This window comes from Diachasma alloeum, unplaced genomic scaffold (assembly GCF_001412515.2).
Source record: "Diachasma alloeum isolate Michigan unplaced genomic scaffold, Dall2.0 Dall_scaffold_00194, whole genome shotgun sequence".
NCBI classification, from domain to species: domain Eukaryota; kingdom Metazoa; phylum Arthropoda; class Insecta; order Hymenoptera; family Braconidae; genus Diachasma; species Diachasma alloeum.
Window position 1 is genome coordinate 256,543 of NW_021680359.1, and position 22,088 is coordinate 278,630.

A 22,088-nucleotide genomic window follows, 5' to 3' on the forward strand; every position below is an offset into this window, starting at 1 on the left:
TCCTATATGGATACGTACCATAATTTTTCATAGCTACTTTCCTACGCGAGGACAACAATGCATATTCGTCAGGAAAGAAGGCAATTAACCCTCAGTAAGAATGAGGAAAGTGGCTCGCGTGACTTTTGAAACCACCCCTTTCTTTCTACTACACATACTCCTCCGTACTCCTTGACTAGGCTGACTGAGCTCAGACTAGGGCCATAATAATTACGTACCCACTCGGACGTGGCGCGTGCCAAACGTACACCGTAGGCCCCCACGGAGGTTACGTGGCCCGGCGTTTCACCACTATCGCGTGACTATCTTTTATACGTAGGTTTGTTGGAGAGCCCGATCACTGCAATCCCTAGCCACCTCACCTTGACACCCACCCTAATATATAACTAATAATACTATTCCAAACAGCACCAAGGGGGGATTTAAGTTATTTCTCATTTTTTTTCGACCGGTCACTTAACTGTTGGTGTGCGTTTATAAAGAAAGGGGGAGACTGAGATTGACTAAGTTATTTATATTTTCTCACGTGGCTCACGTGCGATAAAGGGTGAGGGCTTTTTGGAAACGAGGGCGGAAGTTTAGAACTACGTTGTTCATTTCGTTTTTCAAGTGTCGAAGTAGGTGAATGAGCTCCGCGGAAATGAAAAAAATCATTCTCAACATAATTGAGGAAAATTAGAAATTTGAGAGACTGGAAAAATATTAAAAGTTTTCGATTGTGAATTTGCACTCCTGAATGGGGATTCAAATTAGTTTAGAAGTAAAGAATGATTAATAAAATCGCATATTGATCACATACAAAAATATTGGTGGGCACTACAACATATATCTACGATATCAGCAAAAGTTTTTACGTGTGGCAACAAAATGTTCATTTGTAAAGACAAAATGTTTCGACTTTATAAGTCCACTTTTTTATTGATCACAATGAAGTTCGTTCATGCAGCCAAAAAAAATTTGTTAAATACTAGAAAAATTTTTGCCGTGCTGTTTTAGTATTAGAAATTAAACGCTTGTTTGGATCTCAGCCTGAGCCAATCTATCTTTCTATCTACCGGTCGTGAATTGATTGAATAGCACAGACTTGGAATTGACTCAGTCACACTGGATCGAAATAGTTTCTTTGAAAATCTGACCGGATTCTCATTCGAAACGTCAGTCCAGAAAAGCTGGACCAATATTGGATCTGTACTTGATCTAAATGCAGGCATCCTGAGCAAACTTTCCACTCTGATGCATTGGTTGAATGATTCATTTATTCCAAATGGGATTCGTTAACTATTAACGAATGAACATTTGGTGAGATAATGAACATTTGTTAACAATAACTAATTCTTTCTATCAGTGCGGGTATCGAAGCTCACAACCATTCTTGAGATGATTTTCATTTTTTAATTGAGAGAAAAGCTTCTATAATAATTTATTATTAGTTGAGAAGGATTTTCACATGGCGAAGGAAGTCTGTTGATTTTTAACAAGATGTCAAAATTCGACAACTACCCTAGTGGAAAAACATAAGGCAGAGGCGTAACATGCCTGATCAGAATTTCGGATCGGACTTGATCAGTTTCTGATCGAGACCTGAACAGAATTTCCACTCGGGTATGAGTCAATTTGAGAGTGAAATTCGTAAGTGTCCTGGTAGCTCAGATGGTAAGATCACCCTACGCGACATTGGAAGGTCCCGGGTTCGATTCCCAGCTAGGAAGTTACTAATTTTTTCTCTCAAAAAATTAAATTTAATTAATGCCTAATGATGGAAGGCGGTGAAACCCTAGTAGAAAAACATAAGGCAGAGGCGTAACATGCCTGATCAGAATTTCGGATCGGACTTGATCAGTTTCTGATCGAGACCTGAACAGAATTTCCACTCGGTCAGCCATTGAGAAATCGGGAAAGCCATAAATGTAATCGAAGTTACAGTATTCAGTTTCCAGTGGTGTTTGTTCGATTGTCTGTCATTGTTGCGAAATTATTCAATTCAGAGGATGGTCATGCGAGAAAGTACTACACCGCACGGAAAAATGTTCGCTGCTAGCACTCGAATTATTTTAGGAGCCAGTAACATCAACTTCTTTTCCAGTACACTACAGTAATTTTTTGGAAATTTTGTCTTCTGTGAGCTATTGGAAAGAATTTCAAATTAGTCCATCTAACGTCAAAATGTTAGCGTCATTTTTCCATTTCAAATCCTCAGAAATGTTCCACTTTCAATTTTCAGATTTATGATGAGACTCTCCACTGTTACAGAATTGCTCTTGAAATTACAAGTGAAAAAGTTTGAAATTTTTAACAACGACAAAGTTATATGAAATTTCTGTGTATTTTTCCATTAACCAATCAGTTAATTTCTTGAATATTCAAGTAATTCTCGATTTTCAGGTCCGTATCACTGAGAAAAAAAAATATTTTTTCCAAATATCCATTTACTTGGGAGAAGGATTTATTTTTTCAATACCGTATTTCTCCAGTGGAGTCATTTCCAGGCAATCCTCATTTAGTTTCAATTATGACAACTAAATATGTTCCTCTAGAAAATGATCATGTTAGTTATGATTTTGAGTAAACTCCCTTAATAATTATCAACATTAAAAAATTGATCGAAATTCTTCCCTTTAGAAAATAAGAAATTTAGGAAAAATGAATAATCATCGGAGGAGTTCATCCGAGGTCATATGCAACGTAGCCATCTTGTAGAGCAACATGATTGTCATAATTGAAACATAATCAGGCTCGCCTGGGAATGACTCGATTGAACTAATTCAATTTTGAAAAAATAAATGTTTCTCTCAATTAAATGAATATTTGGCAAATAGTATATTGTGTATGAAGGGCGGAAAGTCATGTTTTCCCGCCCGAGGTGCACATGCTATTTTTTAACATTTTTTATTTTGCTCTTTGATTAGCCGGAGGAAAGTGAGTACTTTCCATCCGAAGGCGGGAAGTACTCACTTTCCTCCCGCTCATCAGGGAGCAATGTACGAACTTTCCGTGCAGGTGTGTGAAAAAATAATTTTTTTTCTCAGTGTACGGCACTAAAAATCCTTGAAAATTTTGAAAATTCAGACAATAACTTTTCTGAATCCTCAATCTATTGAAAATTGAATTGTATGTGATGTTTAATTGTCACGATGAGTTTGGAAATTCAACCTTTTATTGAAAAATCGACGATTGTTTAACATCCACAACCAAATTGTCTTGAAGTTTCAAGATGAATGAAAAATTTAGTGAACACTTTCATTTGAAATTCAATTCAACCTCACAACATCGAAAATTCAGATGAAGCTGTGGCTGAAATTTCAAGAAATTTCTAACAGTGACCTATGAAATAAGAATCTGCTGACTATACTTCATAAATGCGAAACACGGTCAACATTGAAGCCACATCTAGCGATTAGGAAATTTCTGCTAATTTTCACAAGCATTTTATTTCTTCCAAATACTATTTGCAAATATTTTCCATTTATAAAACCTCAACGGCATCCCTTTAGTGCGATTAAATTATTTTGTTTGTCCTAAGGAATTCTCGACCCAATTGCATCTGCTGCAAAAAAATTACTTTGAATAAAAAATGGATAATTCCGCATTCCTCATTACACGGTTAAAAAATTACACTTGAAATTTGAAGTGAAAATCACATGAAATTTCTGTAGAATTCTTCATTGACGAATCAGTTAATTTCTTGAATATTTAAGTAATTCTCGATTTTCAGGTGCATATGGCACTGAAAAACCTTGAAATTATTGAAAATTCAGCCAATAACTTCTCTGAATTTTCAATCTATTGAAAATTGAATGGTATCTGATGTTCATTTTTCACAATGGGTTTGAAAATTCAAGCATTCATTGAAAAATCAATGATCGTTCAACATGAAAAACCCAATTTTCTTGAATTTTCAAGATGAATGAGAAATTTAGTGAACGTTTTCAATTGAAATTGAATTAAAACGCACATTGAAAATTCAGATGACATTGTGACTGAAATTTCAAGAAATTTCTAACAGTGTATTGTGATAGAAAAAAAATGTATTCAACTAAAAAATCTCACTGATTTTTAAGCTAAACTTGGTTGTACGCTGACTGGTCAATCAGAAATCAGCAGTTGTCGAAAGACTAACGTCAACGTCGACGACTTCCAAAGTGGAAATACAATCCCCTGTTATAACCGGGGGGGTTCGTCGCAACCCCGTTTTCTCCCATGTCTCCATCTCTCTCTTCCCTCTCTATTTCTCTTATTCCTCTGTATGTGGTAGTGGAAAAAGGAAGCGAAGTGAATGAGAAGCGATACGGGGAGTCGGAACCCGCTCGACCATGCGTGAACGTGTCACGCATAGGCACGTGACCATGTATGTACTACCGAAGACATAATATAGGCGACGATAGAGCTACACTAACCCCTCGGCCGCGGACACCCCATACCAATATGCTACATGCTCCACGCGATTTCACCCCACTCCACATTCGTTTCTTCTTTTCTACTGCGATGAATTGTACTCCTAGGCTTTTTATACTTCATTTGGTCTTCATTGACATTTTGATATTTTGAGTTTTATTCAAATGATTGTGATTTTACCCAATGACCGAAAGATCGTGGAGATAGGTGGAAGTCGTTCCGCGTTGGAAGGCACGAGTAACCGGTGCTCTGGTAATATGCATGAGGGGGCGGCTGGTTAACCTCGCGTGCTGCCTACTCACCGCATGGACTTGAGGGAGTCTACAGGTCAAACGATAGATCAGGGGACTCAGAGTGCGTGACGACCACTTGCCCTCAGCTACCCTCCATCTACTTGTCTTTTGTATAAATCTGGGTGGAAAGCGTACACAGTGATTTTCGTTTTTGGTTAATGGCTATTTACACTGAGGTAAATTCAGTAAATAAAATAACAATCTGGTGAATCATAAAATTCCAGACTAACAGTTACTTCGTACCATGTTTGAATTTGAATTTTAATATAGAACCCATTTATAGGGTGGTATACCTGTATTCAGTGAGAATAATTCACCTAGATGAAGGTTTTGGCCTCGACTTTCTGATACTTGATTCAAGAGCTCGGTTGAGAAGTAAAATTATATTTTTCATCACGCTGTGACGAAAAGTGAACTTTTCGGCACGCTCCGCGTGCCTAAAAGTCCAATTTCCGCCACATTGTGATGAAAAATATTGTTCGTAACTCGTGAAAAAATGTTTTTTAGCTCGTGGGATTATATAAACCTCCCACTCGCCAAAAAACACTTTTTTGAACTCGTTACGAAATATACTATTTTCATCTCATTGATTTTTCAAATTTTATCGAATTGGGATAAAAAAATGTTTCCATGGAATTATTATTTGTTCAAAATTTAAGTTAGTTTTAAAAAATTCTTCCCGTTGAATATTTTCATCTATCTATCTGTCTATCTCCGAAACTCATAATTCTTTGAGAAAATGTTAAAGAATTTTTTCGGGAAGTATTCACTCAAACAGAAAGACTTATTGTCGGATTGAATTATGAATGGACATAATATGAAGAATTGGCATGTTATACCCTTATGAAAAAACTTAAATTTAATGGACAGCTTTCTATTGGGTTAAAAAGTATAGACCCCTGGTATTGTGGGCTTTTTCGATCTTACACCATTCTTGAACATCAGTAGGAATTTCATTTCCTCAGAAATATATTCTTCAAACACCAAAGAATTGTAGAAAATATAAAGTGAATGCATTGGGCTAGTGTTCAATACAAGACCAATCTCTGAATTTTGTAGGCTCAGTGGTCTATACGTTCACAATGTGGCGATAGTACTAATTTTCAGGGGAGCGATCCATCCCTTATCCTGTTGTGCTCCGTTCTTGTATTATTTCGAGGAAAACCTGAAATATACTTGAGATAATAATGAAACAGTAAAAAATTCTGAGTGAATTTTGACTCTCACTCCACACTAACAGCAGTGATACCGCGAAAGTCGAGAGAAACGAGACGAGAAGCATTACGAGACGAGACAGCGTTTCGAAATAGTAATGAGCAGGCGAGGCGAGACGAGAAAAAAATTGTTAATTGAGAGAACGAGAGAAACGAAATGAGAGACGACAACCCTTGTATTTTCTGACCCTTATTTTTTATGAATGATATTTTTTCCATATAGGACGAGACGAGAGACTGCGAGAAAATTTTTCGATTTTTGACGAGACGATCGAGACAAGGAATATCTCTCGTATGCTGAGATGAGACGAGCCGAGAAAATGTAATTTCTCAGTTCCACAGTAAAAAATTCAGAGCGAATTTCGACTCTGAGTCCACAACAAAAACGGAGTGAAAATAAGTCCACACCGTTTTTCGGTGCGAGTGTACGGAGTTAATTCATTCCGAGGTGAAATACAGCGAGCGCAGTGAAAATTGACACTACCATGGTGTCAAAATGAACATATTAATCACTACAGTTCCGCCTGAAAAATAAAAATTGACTGCGTAGCAAAGTTTGACTCCGGGCGAGAGAGTTAACCTTAACAGCGGAATATTTAACCCCTTACACCAGAGACATCGAATTTTTTTTACTGTGTCGTCTCATCTCGCGGCATCACTAATAACCACAAGGAGTGAATACAAGTCCACACCGTTTTCGGTGTGGATGCACGAAGTATATCAATTCCGGAGTTAAGTAATGAATGGAATAAAAATTAATAGCGCCAAGATGTCAACATGAGCATCGTAATCAACACAGTTTGGTGTGAAAAATAAACATCCATTTCGTAAAAAAATTAGAATCAGGACTGAGGGTGAATTAAACTCCCAAATAGAATTGATTTTAACAGCGAAATCTTTAACCTCTCACACTGGAGACATTAACACCGATTTTCTTTACCGTGTACAAGTGAAATAATCGCTAAAAAAAAATTCATGAAATTTATTCATTTCATCGGGTGCTTATGTAGAAATAATTGATTATGAATTTTTCTTATTTTTTGATCATTATTTTACATGGCTCTGACTCGGTTGTGAGTATGCTGCGAAATCTGATCAAGATTTTAAATGGGTAGATAGCACCATTCTACCTGGCTGAGTTTTCAACCCGGGACCTCGAGCATGTGAGTCAACAACCTCACTACACCAGTCTAGGGGGTGACCATGAAAATAAAGAAAAAAATAACGATCTGTTTCTTCGTACTGTTACTGACAATGAAAATAGCGATTCGTTTGTTAATTTAACTAAACATGTTCCTTAAATGAGCAAATCAATTATAGTTGTCTTACCATAAACCTTTTGTTATTGTTACAAATCACACCCGAGCAGAAGACATCTGCTGCAGTAACTGACAACTTGACTGTCCGCATATTAAGATCCTTCTTGTGTCGATCACACCGGGGGGGGGGGGTGAAACGGAAGGTCAGTCTTAATGTTCACGATCCCTGATTCAATCGCTGCGCACGAAATTTCCCAATTTTCAAGTAACTATTTCAATATGCATTTGAACATTTTTTGAATATTGATTTTATGGATCAGATTGATTGATTTTATTCTCATCACCTACGGGTGTTAGATAATTTTGGTAAATGTTAAGAATGAGGGCCCCACCACCGATCTTTCTGAAAACTTAACCATCGGATAGGTGGTAGGGCCCCCTTTCTTAATATTTACCTTTTCGCTCTCTTATTTCCATGGTCTAACCCATGCCCTTCCCCTGATGCTCACTTATATTCGCATCACGTGCCTACTCGTGCAGGTATAAATAACCCGAAACTCATAATTTTTCGAATCATTTGTCGAATAACTTTCTTATTAAATCTGAAAAAATCTGAAACTTCTACGTGTTCTCAAGAAAAATTTGATGTATTACCCACTAGTTTTTCCTCAATAGTTATTCTTTTGGATGCCATGGAAATTTCTCTAATTGAGAGTGGGGTAACCTCGGAGGTTATAGCTAGAAGAGTTACAAAAACATCCAAATTTCATTATTTTTTTTCTTGAGACTGAGTTCTAAAAAAAATGTGCAAAAATTCTCAATGATGCAACATAGACATTTCTGTCATGAATTTTTTTCTTTTTTTTTCATTATTTTGACTTTTCACATAAAACACCTTAACCTACGAAATTAACGTGCGGTGCGCTATCCTAATGGAATTATTTTTCTGCGTGTGCGTTACACCACGGGCTACCCAACTCAGGAAGTCAGGAGAACATGGATCAAATCTCAACACTTCGTGAATGGTTAGGGGGGACATAGAGAACAAAGTCGGGGCACTCACCGGACTGTTCATGTTTTTATGCGTGCCCCCCCTCCCCCCCAACTTCGTTCGTCCGTTCCGCCCCCTAACCATTTACAAACTGTCGAGATATAGTCCATGTTCTCCTAAGTTCCTTAGTATTCCTTCAGGTACTTCCTCAGTCTAATTTTGAGGTATAGAGTGGAGGTAAACATCAAAGATGCTGACACTCCACTCCATCGTTTAAAAAACAATAGAGGAGACCGGGGCGAAATGGTCAGTGAGGCAAAATGAGACCCCTGTAATATTTAAGATTTTACACAAATGATTGATTTTTCTACAGTTACTAATGAAATACCCAATTGTTAGTAGATTTAAAGGAGTATAAACATAACTCAGATTTCAAAGATTACCATCTGAAAAATTCTAAACGGAAGATAATAAGCATAGAAGCATTCTGATTAAGCTAGCGCGCGATTCTTAGTCTAGTATTATTGATAGTAAATAATTAATACATATCAAAATAACACAGTCTTATGAGAAAATCAGCTTTTCGAGTTTAGAATAAGATTAAAATCTTGAAAAAATCTTCAAAAATCAGAAAAAATAAATGAAAATTCTGTGTCTAATACGAAAATTAGGGTGAATGTCAAACTTTTGTGATAAATAATTTATGTGTGTGGATGCCCCGAATGAACAGGATACCTTAGTCAAACGAGAAACTATTGTTTAAGAAAATAATTATATAGAGAATTTGATGGATTATTTTCTCATATTCGTCGATCTTAGAATTCATATAAGAAATTGCCAGTGATGGATAATTTTTTTTTCGGGCATGTTAAATTTATCTCTCCTCGTTGCATGAAATCTTCGGACCTCAGCAGATTTGATACACCATCGAGACAAAATGAGTTGTCATGAATTCTATTACATATAACTTTTTTTCTATCGTTATTTGACATCGCTTTGACCCGGTTAGGGTATGTTGCGATGATGATCAAGACTTTAAATGGTTAGATCTCACTATTCTCGGAACTCGGAACCTTTCGCACGTGAGGCAACGAACTTACCCACTGGGTCAAGCCACCGGGCGGGGTTATTACATATAACGGATCAATTTAATCAGAACCGGTAACTTTGAATTTTTTCGGGTACGTACAAATAGTCGAGTGGCGGGGGAGGTGAGATGGGAATTAGTTATTGTGGGTCTCCAGGAGCGGGCGATCTTCGGGATCCAACGGGAGAGACAGATGTAGTAATGTGTAGGATCCCGAAGGTTACAAAAGTCAAACAAAAGGAACAGGTTGAGTAATCAAAAGGATTCAATGTTCTTAACGGTTGAACAACCTGTGAGGTTCAGAGAAGGGCAAGGATGCAAGTGCGAAAGTCCAATGTTGCAAGGATCATCGATTGCAAGGATCCTGCCATGCGAGGGTCAAACCTCACATGGATCATAACTATTGAGGGCCGAATTTCGTATGAATCATAACTCGCAAGAGTCAAACGATTACGAGAGTCAAACAACAGAGATAGCCAGGATAATCTCAAGGGTTAAACACAATCTACACGGGTCAACCGTACGAGACAGTGAGGATAATTACCAGGTTCAAATGGAGGAGGTGTGCATACAGGTCAATCACAAAGGTCGCGCGGAAGAGCCTTCTAATTATTTCACTCGATTTGTAATCGTTCTACCTTTGTAATTGGCCTGCCTGCTTTGCTCGGTTGAGCGAGTGTGGTCGTTTGAGCGTTGAGATTGTTCTATCCATTCTGCTGTTTGATTCTTGTGATCGTTTCACCCTTGCTGTGATACTTGCAACGTGTACTTCTCTCAGGCATAACCCTTACGAGATATGATGCTTATGGCGCTTGACACTCGCGAAACATAAACTTGGCGAGGCATAATCCTTGCGACATTTGATCCTTACGGTGTTTGACCTTCGCGAGGCACAACTCTTACCAGGTATGATGCTTGCGATATTTGATCCTCGAAAAGTTTAACCATGACGAAGTTTGATTCTCGTAAGGTACAACGGGAGAGACTCCCAATTATTCCACTCGATTTATGATCAATCGACTCTTGTCCTTGAAATTTTATAGACAGCCGACTAGTATTTTTCAGAAGATAAATATTGATTGCGATTTAGGGGGAAAAAATTTTATGATTTCAGATTTCACAGAAAATTCCAAATTTTTAAGCATCATTAAGACAAGAATTACCCAACTTATTAGAATTTTCTACGAAAAAATGAATATTTAGTGAGAAATTACGCTGAATTTCCAATTAATTGAAAATTTAAGATCATATTTATCGAAATTTTCCTGAGGTTTCTTAAGCTTCAGAAAATAATTAAACTTACTTTTTCAGTTCTTATTGATTTTCCCATGAGATTCTGAATTTTCAATTACGATATTCCTTGAAATTTTAGTGGAACTAAAATGTGATAAAAATTTCTGAGAGTGTATAGGTATAAATTTACAGCCAAAACATTTTCAAGTGTACAAAAAAAAAGTTATGATGAGCTTACCAAAATTCATAACTATAAGATGGAATATCTGAGTGAGACAGGAAATTTTCTCATTCCCGTAAAAATTAGAATATTGATTATAACGACGATTAGAGATTCTTAAATAGAAGTTCCTTTTTTTGATTGGAAAACTTATTTCCCTATTTATGTGACCTGTTAAAAGGCGTTATATCGAAAAAAAAACACTGGACTCATTTGTTTCATTGGAAAATTAAAAAAACAGAGGGGTCTCATTTTGCCCCGCTCTTCCTTAACTATGACTATTTATAACTATAGGTATCTATAACTATAGTTATATCTATAGTAATATCAATGAATAGACTGAAATTATAGCCGAATAGATCGGTGACAGAACACGTTACATGGGTTTTTTCAGAAGAGAAAAAATTAGAAAAAAATCAAGTTTCAATTTTTTCCAATGACGGTATATGGCTGTGCAGGCATAAAATCTTTAAAACAATTCCCTTACCAGGATTTTCGATAGATGGACTAGAATTTTAGTTTCCACACATAGTATATTGATGAAAAAAATATATGAATTTTTTGCGATTTTTTTGTCACAAAATTGATAGAAACAATGGTATTTTAGTATGGTGCAAACTTACGATTTTGACCGTCCAATAAACTCGAATGATTGTTGGATCATTAGTATGACAGTTTTGTAAAATGAATGGTAAAAAAAATCCAATGTACAAGGCCCTATACAAATACTTGTACTTTAGGTAGCGGACTTACTTCTTCCTTCATAACCTAATCTTCTATCAGGAAAACATGATTAATCCCTTCAAATTAGCCCCCTAAATTACCCACCTAAAAATCCAGATGCCGATCAAGTGGCATCTGGTGTTAAACAATTGCATTCTCCTCCTGATTGACACGAACCTCGGGGCCACCTAGTCTCCTGCGGGGTCCGCCGCAATCAGGCTTGCCCGAGGGCAACATCACCACTTGTCCCACCAAACGAGCATGACCCTTTAGCTGGAAAAACACCCGACGCATCCAAACACTCTTACTACCTATATCATCAAAAGCCTTTTGACGCTGTTCCCTCACACTGGAGCCATTGTCAGACGCGTATCTGCGCATTCACAAGCAATTACCTACGCAGGGGATGGGGTAATCCTGTTACGTTCGCACCACACGTAGACGAAACAACCCTCTAGTGGTCTTTATATATTTTTTCTTCCTTTTCTGGGCTTTTTTGGTGTATGGAGCATTGAGAACCAAGGGAGGATCAAAGGATCCGCCATTCCGCGCTGTCGCACTCCTCTTCAGACGCCCTCGCACATAATGCCTGCTACTCTGTCCAAAAGAAGACTAGAGAAAGAACAAAATAGTGGAGGAGAATAAAAAATAAAGTAGCACGAGAAGAGAGAGCGAAGGAGAATGGAACAGAAAAAGAGGTAGTGAAAGTATAACACATGAGAAGAGTGATTGGGGCTCGGTGCTGAAAGAAAGGGGGGCTATCACCCTCTCGCCCATCTACAAGCTCTCAGAGAGGCTGCCTCGCTACCTTGAACAACTACCAACTTTTCAGCATCAAATGGTCCCCAACATTGGCTGTTGGGCCAAACGTGGAACACTCGTGAGACATCAAAGATCTTGCACTATTTAACGTTGCGTCAAACGAAATTTTTTCTTCAATCTTCACGGAATGATTTCATTGTGCGACGAGACGAGACTCATTAGCTTCCGTTGGTAGATCTCTTGAATGTACCAGTAATTGATAAAGTTATGATCGCTCGGGCTGATCATGATTATTTCAATCGTCGATTCCCACGATTGAAGTTATCCGACGGTCGAATCTCCCAACTGAACTTGGACCTCGAGTAGGAAATACAACGGCACTAAATTAAGGGGCATTGTGAGCCCCAAAACAGATTTTCCCACTCTCTGGATCGTGACGGGCTGTACGTGACCAGAGAAATTCACTGCCCCTTGACCGATGGACTTTCCCAATTGCTGAAAAAAATCCAAAATTTGGGATTAGTCTATTCGGGAATCGATCCTTGGGGCAATTGCTCCGATGAAATTTGATTCTGAAGGGCGGTGAAGGGTGGAAAGTATACATACAGTAACCGAGAACTCATCATGGACGTGTTTGCCTACACGAAAATCCTCTCTAACCGATTCTAACGGTTCAGTGCTCTCACTCCACCTCTGGTATCTATCGGGCTGGCTCTCAGTGTCCTGGTCTTGATTCTTCTTTCTATAGAAACACAAACTGGGATTTTGACAATCCTGTAACGACGGATATGGCTTGTTTGACCTCTCGTCAAGGCGGCACAGAGGATATAAAGTATATAAACATGAATTTATATTTTTTTATTCTATTCCGAAGGGAAGCATTGTAATCGAAAATTGTATGGTCAACGAAATTCCTTTCCTATTTCAAAAATGGCTGAATATAAATTCTCAGATTTTGGTCATAGTGTGAGGTTCATCAATTCAATTATTTTGATCATACTTTGGATTTAATCCTAGGAACGTATCTAACGAGAAATGGCATTTCACTGATTAGCGAGGACGGTGACTGTGTGGTTAGAGGGTGGAATTGGCATCCGGGAGACCCAGGTTCGATTCCCGGCTTGGGGGCCCTAAATCTGTGGCACTCTAAATCGCACGGTTTTATTGCCGGCTAATTAAACAACAGTTAAGATGATTTTGATCAGCATTTAATTATAGTCGAGTCTAGGGATTAGCGATTAATCGAAAACATCGATTTTTCATGGCCAAACATCGATGTTTTTCATTCGATGTTTTCAACGGCCAATTAATCGATTTTCGATTCTTTTTTTCAAACATCAATGTTTTTGACCAAGCAAACAGAATTTTCGATTTTTTTATTGAGAAAAAAAATTAATAATTTATCCGCAATCAGAAGTAATCATTTTCCACAGTATATATGTTATAAATGATAAGTGGACAAGTTCAGAGGTATTTAACATTTAACTCTCGACCAGCAAATTGAAAAAATCATCGATTATCGAAGAATTGATCATCTCTACAAATCCCTAGTCGAGTCACATGAGGATGCATCGATAGCAAAAGAATAAATGCAAATCTCATCATTTGTTTAGGTAAAACCGTGGAATTTTCATGAAAAACTTTTTTTTATTTTGTTTATGCAAGTGGGTGACGAAACACTTAAGTTATCATTTCTATAATCGAGAGACACTGTTGAATATTTTCGTCTGAATTTTCCATGTTGAATCCCGGAAATTCTGATCATGCCGAATTTCCACAAGTAATACCACGAGAGCTTCAAAATTATCGAGCAATTCCCGATAGGTTCGTTGCGAACAAACGAAGGAGTCAAGTTGTTCAGGTTAAAAAATCACGAGTGCGAAGCACGAGTGATTTTTCCTGAAAAACTTGACGGCTTCGTTTGTGTGCAGGGAACCTTGAGGGAATTACTCGATTAATTTTGAACCTCGAGTAATATTCGGGAGGGAATTTTCCCATCCAAATGTCGGTCAAAAGAATTGCACTATGAGACAAAATCCATCTGACAGTTCCAACCAGGGGTTTACTCGACCACGGAATCTTTTGTTTTCCACAAATATAGTCAACATGAAAAATTACCAGTTGAATTATCAAAAATTATCAGCTGAATACCGTGTTGACTATATGAAATAACAGTCGAATAGTGCAATTCTATTGGCTGACATTTGGATGAGGAAAATTCCCACTGAAATTTCAGAAAATCTTAGCATTGAAAAATCAAATATTCCATTGATTTTTTGTTCGAATGGTCTGAAAATCAATAAAATACTGGATTTTTCAGTTCAACTATTTCATGACAATTCGAAAAAACTGAAAAATTTAGAGGAAAATTAAAAATTCATGTTATTTTGTTTGTTAATTTTCATGTTCCATTGAAAATTCAATCAAGTTGTGAAATTTCCGTCTCAGTTCCACTGAAAACTTATGAATTTCCTTGAATTCTACGTATAAATCGAATTCAATGTCACTCTCATGAGAATCACTACAATATTTTTCATGAAATTTCGAAAAATTTCTAACAGGGCAAGGCCAAGTTTTGCACCAAACTGGCTGAGCGCTACCGTGTATCTATATACGAACTATCCCTTCCATTACCTCCCAATCATATCTACTAAATAAAATGCAAATGTGATAAGCTACATGAAAAATACTCTTATTTACATTATATAAATCGGCCACGAACTTCATATGCACGTTTTCGCAGTTCACATTATCACTGATCATTTTTTGTTACGGAGTTGATAGCAGTGCGATCCAACCACGAACCAAGGAGGGAGCCTGGGGATTTACAAATTGAATTTGGTGCATAAATGATAAATTCCGTGCCTAAATGAATTCTCGAAAGTTAGAGGAATGAAATTCAGAAGAACTTCCTGTTTCGTGAGCAGAAAATAACAAAAAATAATTCCATTCCATTTCGGAAAAAAGAAATAAAAGGTCAGGAGAATGACCATGTGGTAATTTAAAAAAAAATTATGCAATTCCTATAAAAAACGAAAACAAATGTTTTTGTAAAAAAACTGCGCCAAGGAATAGTATATTTCAGGGCGAGTGCCATGGGGTATTTTACTCGCGTGGAGTTGGTGTCCAAGCCGAAGGCGAGGACTGACCAACTCCACGCGAGTAAAAAACCCCATGGCACTAGTCGTGAACGATGTTTTTCCGTCGTGACTTTCACTTTTACCACTTCGGGGAAGGGTCAACACCAATCCCCGGACTGGGAAAAGTGAAGGTCAGTACGGAAACAGATTTATTTGGTTCTGACTGGCAAGTCGAAATGGTCGAAAAATACCAAGAAATAAATAAATTAAGTCAGAAATGTCAAATGAATGACCATAGGATACTCAGATGCCTGCAATAGTACATTACATGCCCGAGCCTTGGAAAACAGATCACCGTCCCCCACGTGCAAGATTGTCGAAGGCGAGGATGGCAAGCACGTGGGGGAGGGTGATATGTTTTCCATGATGAGGTGTGTATTAGTATTTTTCCTCGCCTACGGCTCGGAGGCCAACGCCACACGAGTAAAAAACCCCATCGCAACAGCCCAGGAACAATATTTTTCTGTAGTGATTTTCAAGTTTTCGAGTTTGGGAAGTATGTAATACCAATTTCCAGACGAGAAATCGTGAGAAGCAGTACAGAAAATTAATTTTCGTGTCGAGGGACCTGCAAAACGCCAATTTCATTTCGCCTGCAAAATGGGGTTTTTCAGGTCCCGTGACACGAAAAAAATATTTCTTAATTTAATAAGGATTGGAGAAAAATTCTCTATGAAATAAAAATTCAGTAGAAATAGGACAAACGTCGTTGGCACACTTCAGAAGACAAAGGATCAGATAGATACTCGACATGAGTAGAAAAACTCCGTGCCTCGGATGTTGGTCCTGCTTCTACTTGCTTTTATTATATTTCACAGAAAATTTCGTATTAAAAAAAAAAATGACTTTCCAGTAAGCACCAAACAAACATTTTCCTTGGCGCATTTTTTTTACAAAAGCATTTGTTTTTTAGGGACCAGTTTTAAGTTACATCAAGACAACTAATTGAAAAACAGGTTGAATTGATTCATTTGATCCGGAGAAATCGTTAAACAAAATCTCATTTACATACATACGTATGCACACACGCACAATCCCACAAACATGTTTTCAAAAGTGGTTCAGGATGTCTCTAGAGGTCATAAAACAGGCACAGACCATCGAAATTCAACATTTGATTTTCGGGGTCAAGTTTCGCAGGAGTACCCTCGTGCGAGCGCTTGAAATCTTTTTAACCTGAAAAACTTTACATATTCGTTAATTTGCGACGAAGTTGTCGGGAAATATCCGATCATTTTGATGCTTTTGAAGTATTACTGTTGGAAAAATCCATTGAGGTAATAATCTATTCGTGGAGTAACTTATATAGATTTCGTAATACAAATTCAGGAATTGATTATTTTTTTCGTTGATTATTATGGCAGAATGGATCGTTCGCCATCACCAAAACACAGAATAGTATATTACGCAACAAGTGCGTAATGAGTTTTTTGGCTCGTGGGCTCGCCTTCGGCTCGTTTTACAATCCCACGAGTCAAAAAACACCATTACGCACGAGTTTCGTATACTATTTTATGTCATAGGGCCCAGAATCCGCGATTCTACCGAGCGAAGCGAGGTTAGAATCGCGTGATTCTGGGCACCTATGACATAAAAACTTAAAAGTGTGAATCAACTCTTGATCAGCGTGTTCTACCCGATCTGTGCGATGTTCACTCTTTACTATCTGGAGGATGGAATAATCATGTTTGCACAGGTAGAGAAAAATATCCCTTTTTGGAGAAAATTCACACCAAAAAAATCCTACATTCGCGTTTTATTTTATACATTAGATTAAATACCCTCAAGGGCTAGAATACACTAAGCAAGAGTTGACTTACACACATCATCGTTTTTTATGCGCAATCACTCAAGTTTGGTAGAGTGAAATGAAACAAGTTCGGTGCTATTTTCAAGCTCATCCTTAGACCAAGCTCATCTGAATCTCATTGATTGGTGAAAAAAACTGAAAATTTTGAAAATTCAAAACAGCTCGTTTCGGTCCACTCCGCCAGTGTCTCAAACTTTCAATGACTTTATTTTCTTTGAAATATTGGATTTCGAACTCATAAAGCCATTTGGAGTCGATTGACGACACATAATCATGAGGCGTGATGCTTACAGTCATCGCAATTAAATCTTTCCAAAATCATCGGAAATAATACAGTAAATACGTCAAATCGACTCCATTTTGAATTTATAGTATCATTTTATAGAGTGAGTAGGCCCTTGACAGAATTGATATACCTCACGATGTGAGGCAAATTAGTTCCACTCGTTTCAACACTTCTTCGAAAATTACTCCTGTAATTCCCAATAAAAAACCTTGACATTTTCATGATGTTACCGACAAATTGCCATTTTCAGATCCATATAACAATAGAAATGGTTGAAGATTCTGACTGATTATTCAAAATATAATGGTGGATTTTCACAGTGAATTAGCGAATTCAACCTGTTATTCAAATATCAATTATTGCCAAGCATGGAAGAATAAATTTTGTTGAATTATCAAGATGAATAAGGAATTCCATGAACATTTTTTTGATCTTAATAAAGTAGCTCTACCCTTGCAATAAATTTGAAGATTTCTGAACATTGCAATGAATTTCCAAAAAACTCAATTAGATTCGGAATCGTAATTTTTTCTCAATTTAATTACTGTTTTAGTGTTTCAAAGAAAAAATAGTGAAAAGCCAGGATTCAATACTGCGGCTTATGTGAAAATCAACATTTGCATTGTAATTACACACTAAAGTCCGACTTTTTTCATTACATATGTGAAATTAAAAAAAATTTGCTACCTAAGAGAAAATGATCGACTGGTTTGCAAACGAATTGCATCATTTATTTTTAAGAATACGATGATTGAAAAAATATTCATATTTTTCAAAATATAATTTGAATAATACTTGGAGGGTATGATTTTTAAAAAATTTTCTTATGCAATATTGTTGGGAAATTCAAAAACTAAAATATCCAAATCTACACCCAAAAAAAAGTACTGATTCAAGTCGACGTCGGCTTGATTCTAACCGAATTTCGGCTTGATTAAGCCGCGTGACTCAGACTACGCTAATCCGAATTCGGGGACTAGTATAAGTCGAAAAATGGTTTATTTCAAGTAGAAACGTGTCAAGCCGACATCGGTCTGAATCAAGCCGAAAAATCGATCTCAATCAAACCGAAGAATCGACTTGAATTAAACTGAAAAATCGGTCTGAATCAAACCAAAACATCGACCTGAATCGAACCGAAAAATCGACCTGAATCAAAAAAATCTACCTGAGTCGAAAAATCGAGTTGAATCAGACCGATTTTCCGGTCTTCCGACTTGATTCAGACCGACTTGTTTTTAGGTGTGTAGTGCAACCCGTCCAATGGGTAGAGCTGCTTCAAATTGAATTCAAATTCACAATATGGAAAATTCAAATACAGCTATTACTCGAATTATTTTAAAAAAATCTAACCGTTAGTAATTTATTTGTTTTAGTATGTACGATTCCTCCTCCTCACTATCCTTTAGTTTATGAAATATTTGTGTCTATTCTAGGTTACGGGAGCGGTCTTTCCAAATCCGCCCTGGATACCCACTCACATCTCAGGCAGCCCGGTAAGTCAACCCCTCCCATCTTTCTTAGTTGAAGTAATGTGTTGTGACAGGAGAATAGAGGAATTCTATTGATGCATGAAGTAAATTCGCAACAGCTCGTCGATGGCTCGGGATTGACCCCTACGATTATACTGGTCGTTAACCACGCAACCCCCGTAGATAAGGGTACATATAGCCATATGTATTTCTTCGTATTGCACGAAATGTATTAATGTATATGTCGTCAGTAGTAGTGGTGATGGAATTCACTGCAACAGTCGACGAGAAAAATGGATATACGAAACTCCCCTCCGGATTTGGTACGACTCCTCCCAGTTCGTATTATTAACTCGTAAGTGAATTACAGTTCGATCGACAGTCGATCAACTCAGTTGGCAATGCACTGGGGAAAATGTTTCAAATGTAAAGCATTATTCCATTCAATACTTGTAATTAAACTTCTGATCATACAGAGATGTTTCATTCACTGATTTCAATATTTTAAACTTTTAACGATATAATACATCATTGTAAATAATAATTACTCATGTATTGCAATTGGAAATATAACCATTGTAATTATAATTGTATCATCAAGATTATACGACTTTTTAGTTAGCCATTTGAATTTTCATCAACTAGAGGAAACAGTATTTTGCGACCTGGTGACGAAGATTATTTGTTGTCACGACGCAATAGTAAACGGCTTGTTACCACGAATAGTGCGCGTGAAGCGAGGCTTGACGAACGGAGTAACAAAATAGTATTTTGCAATTAATGCAAGGAACAAAGTATTAATACTCATTCTTAAGGTACTTCCGCAGTAAGTATACTTGGTGAAAATTTCGAAATGGTATAAAGACGCAGGATTTGGATCATATGTTGTTGACCACATTAAAAAGATATTCCCAAAATTTCAAGTCCCTGGTCCACCCCATTTTTGAGATATGCATCGCCAAACATTCAATTTTTGTGTTTTTTCCATTTTTGACGATGTATATCTCGAAAATGGGGTGGACAAGGTACTTGAAATTTTGGGAATAGTTTTTGAATGTGCTCAACAACATATGATCCAAATATTGCGTCTTTATACCATTTCGAAATTTTCACCAAGTATACTTACTGCGGAAGTTCCTTAAGGCTGTTTCTATATTACAGTCCATTCATACACTGTTAGAAAAAAAATGAAATTTCATGGACAGTTGACTACTAATTTTCAGGAGAGTGACATTGAATGCGATTTAGGGGAACAAATCAGTAGCGAAGCGGTTATCCGGGCTAAGTCGATTGTGACTTTCGGTCAGTTTTTGATGAATATATCGGAATCCAAGAGAGATAGCAAAATTTTTCTCATAACTTTTTTTATAACCCTGAATTGGTTCCGCAAAAAAAGTTGTGATAAAAAATTTTCTATCTCTTTTAGATTCCGAGAAATTCGTCAAAAACTGATCAATAGTCAAAATCGACTTGACTCGGCTTACCGCTTCACTACTGAAATCAGGAAATTTCAGGTTTCACTGAAAATTCAGTAAAATTTCAGAATTTTAAGTAGCATAAAGATGAAAATTGCTTAATTTATTTCAATTTTCAATCTAATATTAATATTCAGTGCCAAATTACGTTGAATTTTCCGTGAAATCTGAAATTTCATGATTTTTTTTCCTCTAAATCGCATTGAGTGTCACTGTCCTGAAAATTCAAGAATATATTTATCAGAATTTTCTGGTTTTCTATTCAATTTCAGGGAAAAATGGAACTGAAACTTACAGTACTCTTTGATTGTTCCACGAAATTGTGAATTTTAAATGACGAAATTCCTTGAAATTTCAGTGATAATTAAATTCGATAAAAATGTCTGAAAAGGGTACCGGAAATTTCAGACAAAAACTTTCAACAGTGTAGTTCTCGGAGGTTGTTTCTCTCATAGTTCTCGGAAATTGCAATTCCCAATACACTGTGTTTGAAAAAACTAGGTCACTAGGGGACCACATTGAACCCCACTTTTTTCATGACATGTGTTCGAAATAATTCAATTACAAACAGACGAGACTTTTAATGATCACAATTGTTCCACCAAAACAATTCTATATTTTTCTTCGTTCCATCAGCAAAATTCTTGTTTTTCGTTACTATATTTTAAGGAGCTAGAGTTTTATTTCGGAAATTTGCATAGGAGCACATATTAATCTGTTGTATAATTTACTCGTCACCAAGGTTTCTAATGAGTTTGAAACTTTTACTAATTTTTTTCTAGCATGAAATCTATTAAATGCATTTTTTTATGTTTGTCACTATTTTTGGCGTGATAAAAAACTAGCCATATGGTCCTGACAGCACATTGTACTTCAATCGGTAACAACATCGGTTCGCCAATCTGAAGATTTTGCCTTCAAATTCCATCTACCCTGGCAGGAGAGGAAGAATGGGCCAGAATTAGTGGAGGATGGCCCAATGCTGGCCTAGTATCCGCCAACCTCGGCCAATCTTGGCCTATTTCTCATCTCTTACCAGAATAAACATGCATTTGTTGTTTCATTATAATGTCGTAAAAGAATTAGATATTCTATCATTTTCTTTCCTCTTCTTTCCTCTGGAATAAGTTCATGACATCCAGAGAAGTGATGCGTCTGAATTAAATAAAATTCAAATGCATCTTTATTAAAAAAATTTCAAGTTTTTCAACAATATCTTTGTTGGAAATCAATTCATTCTGTATTTCAACAAAAATGTTTCAATTATATGAAATTAAAACTTTATTAATTACAAGTATGTTCCCTATTATAATCAAATGAACGATATGAGCAATTCACCCAAAAAAAGTCGGACTGAACCAGACCGAAAAATCGGTCTGAATCAAGTCGGATTGAATCGTGCCGGAAATCGACTTGTTTCATGTTGAATTGACGACATGAATCAAGTCGGACTCGAACAGATGCAAACCAGAATATCGGTCTGATTCAAGTCGATTTTTCGACTTGATTCAGACCGACTTCGGTTTGATTCAGGTAGATTTTCCGGTTTGATTCAAACCGATGTCGGCTGGACCCGTTTCTACTTGAAACAAACCACTTTTCGACTTATATCAGACCCGGAATTCGGATTGGCCTAGTTCGAGTCACTCGGTCTGGATCAAGCCGAAAATCGGTTAGATCAAAACCGACGTCAAGTTGAATCAGTACTTTTTTTTAGGTGATTTCAGGTCA

The 22,088-nt window shown here is 36.9% G+C and overlaps 1 protein-coding gene across 2 annotated transcripts in view; it reads left to right on the forward strand.

Moving 5' to 3' along the window:
- Window positions 1-22,088, forward strand: part of LOC107048488 (transcriptional regulator ERG homolog) — a 74,473-nt gene that overhangs the window by 43,592 nt on the left and 8,793 nt on the right. For both annotated transcript variants that reach the window (XM_015271664.1, XM_015271665.1), the window contains one exon: window positions 18,847-18,906. In XM_015271664.1, the coding sequence (XP_015127150.1) occupies window positions 18,847-18,906 (60 nt within the window). The remainder of the gene's footprint in view (window positions 1-18,846; window positions 18,907-22,088) is intronic.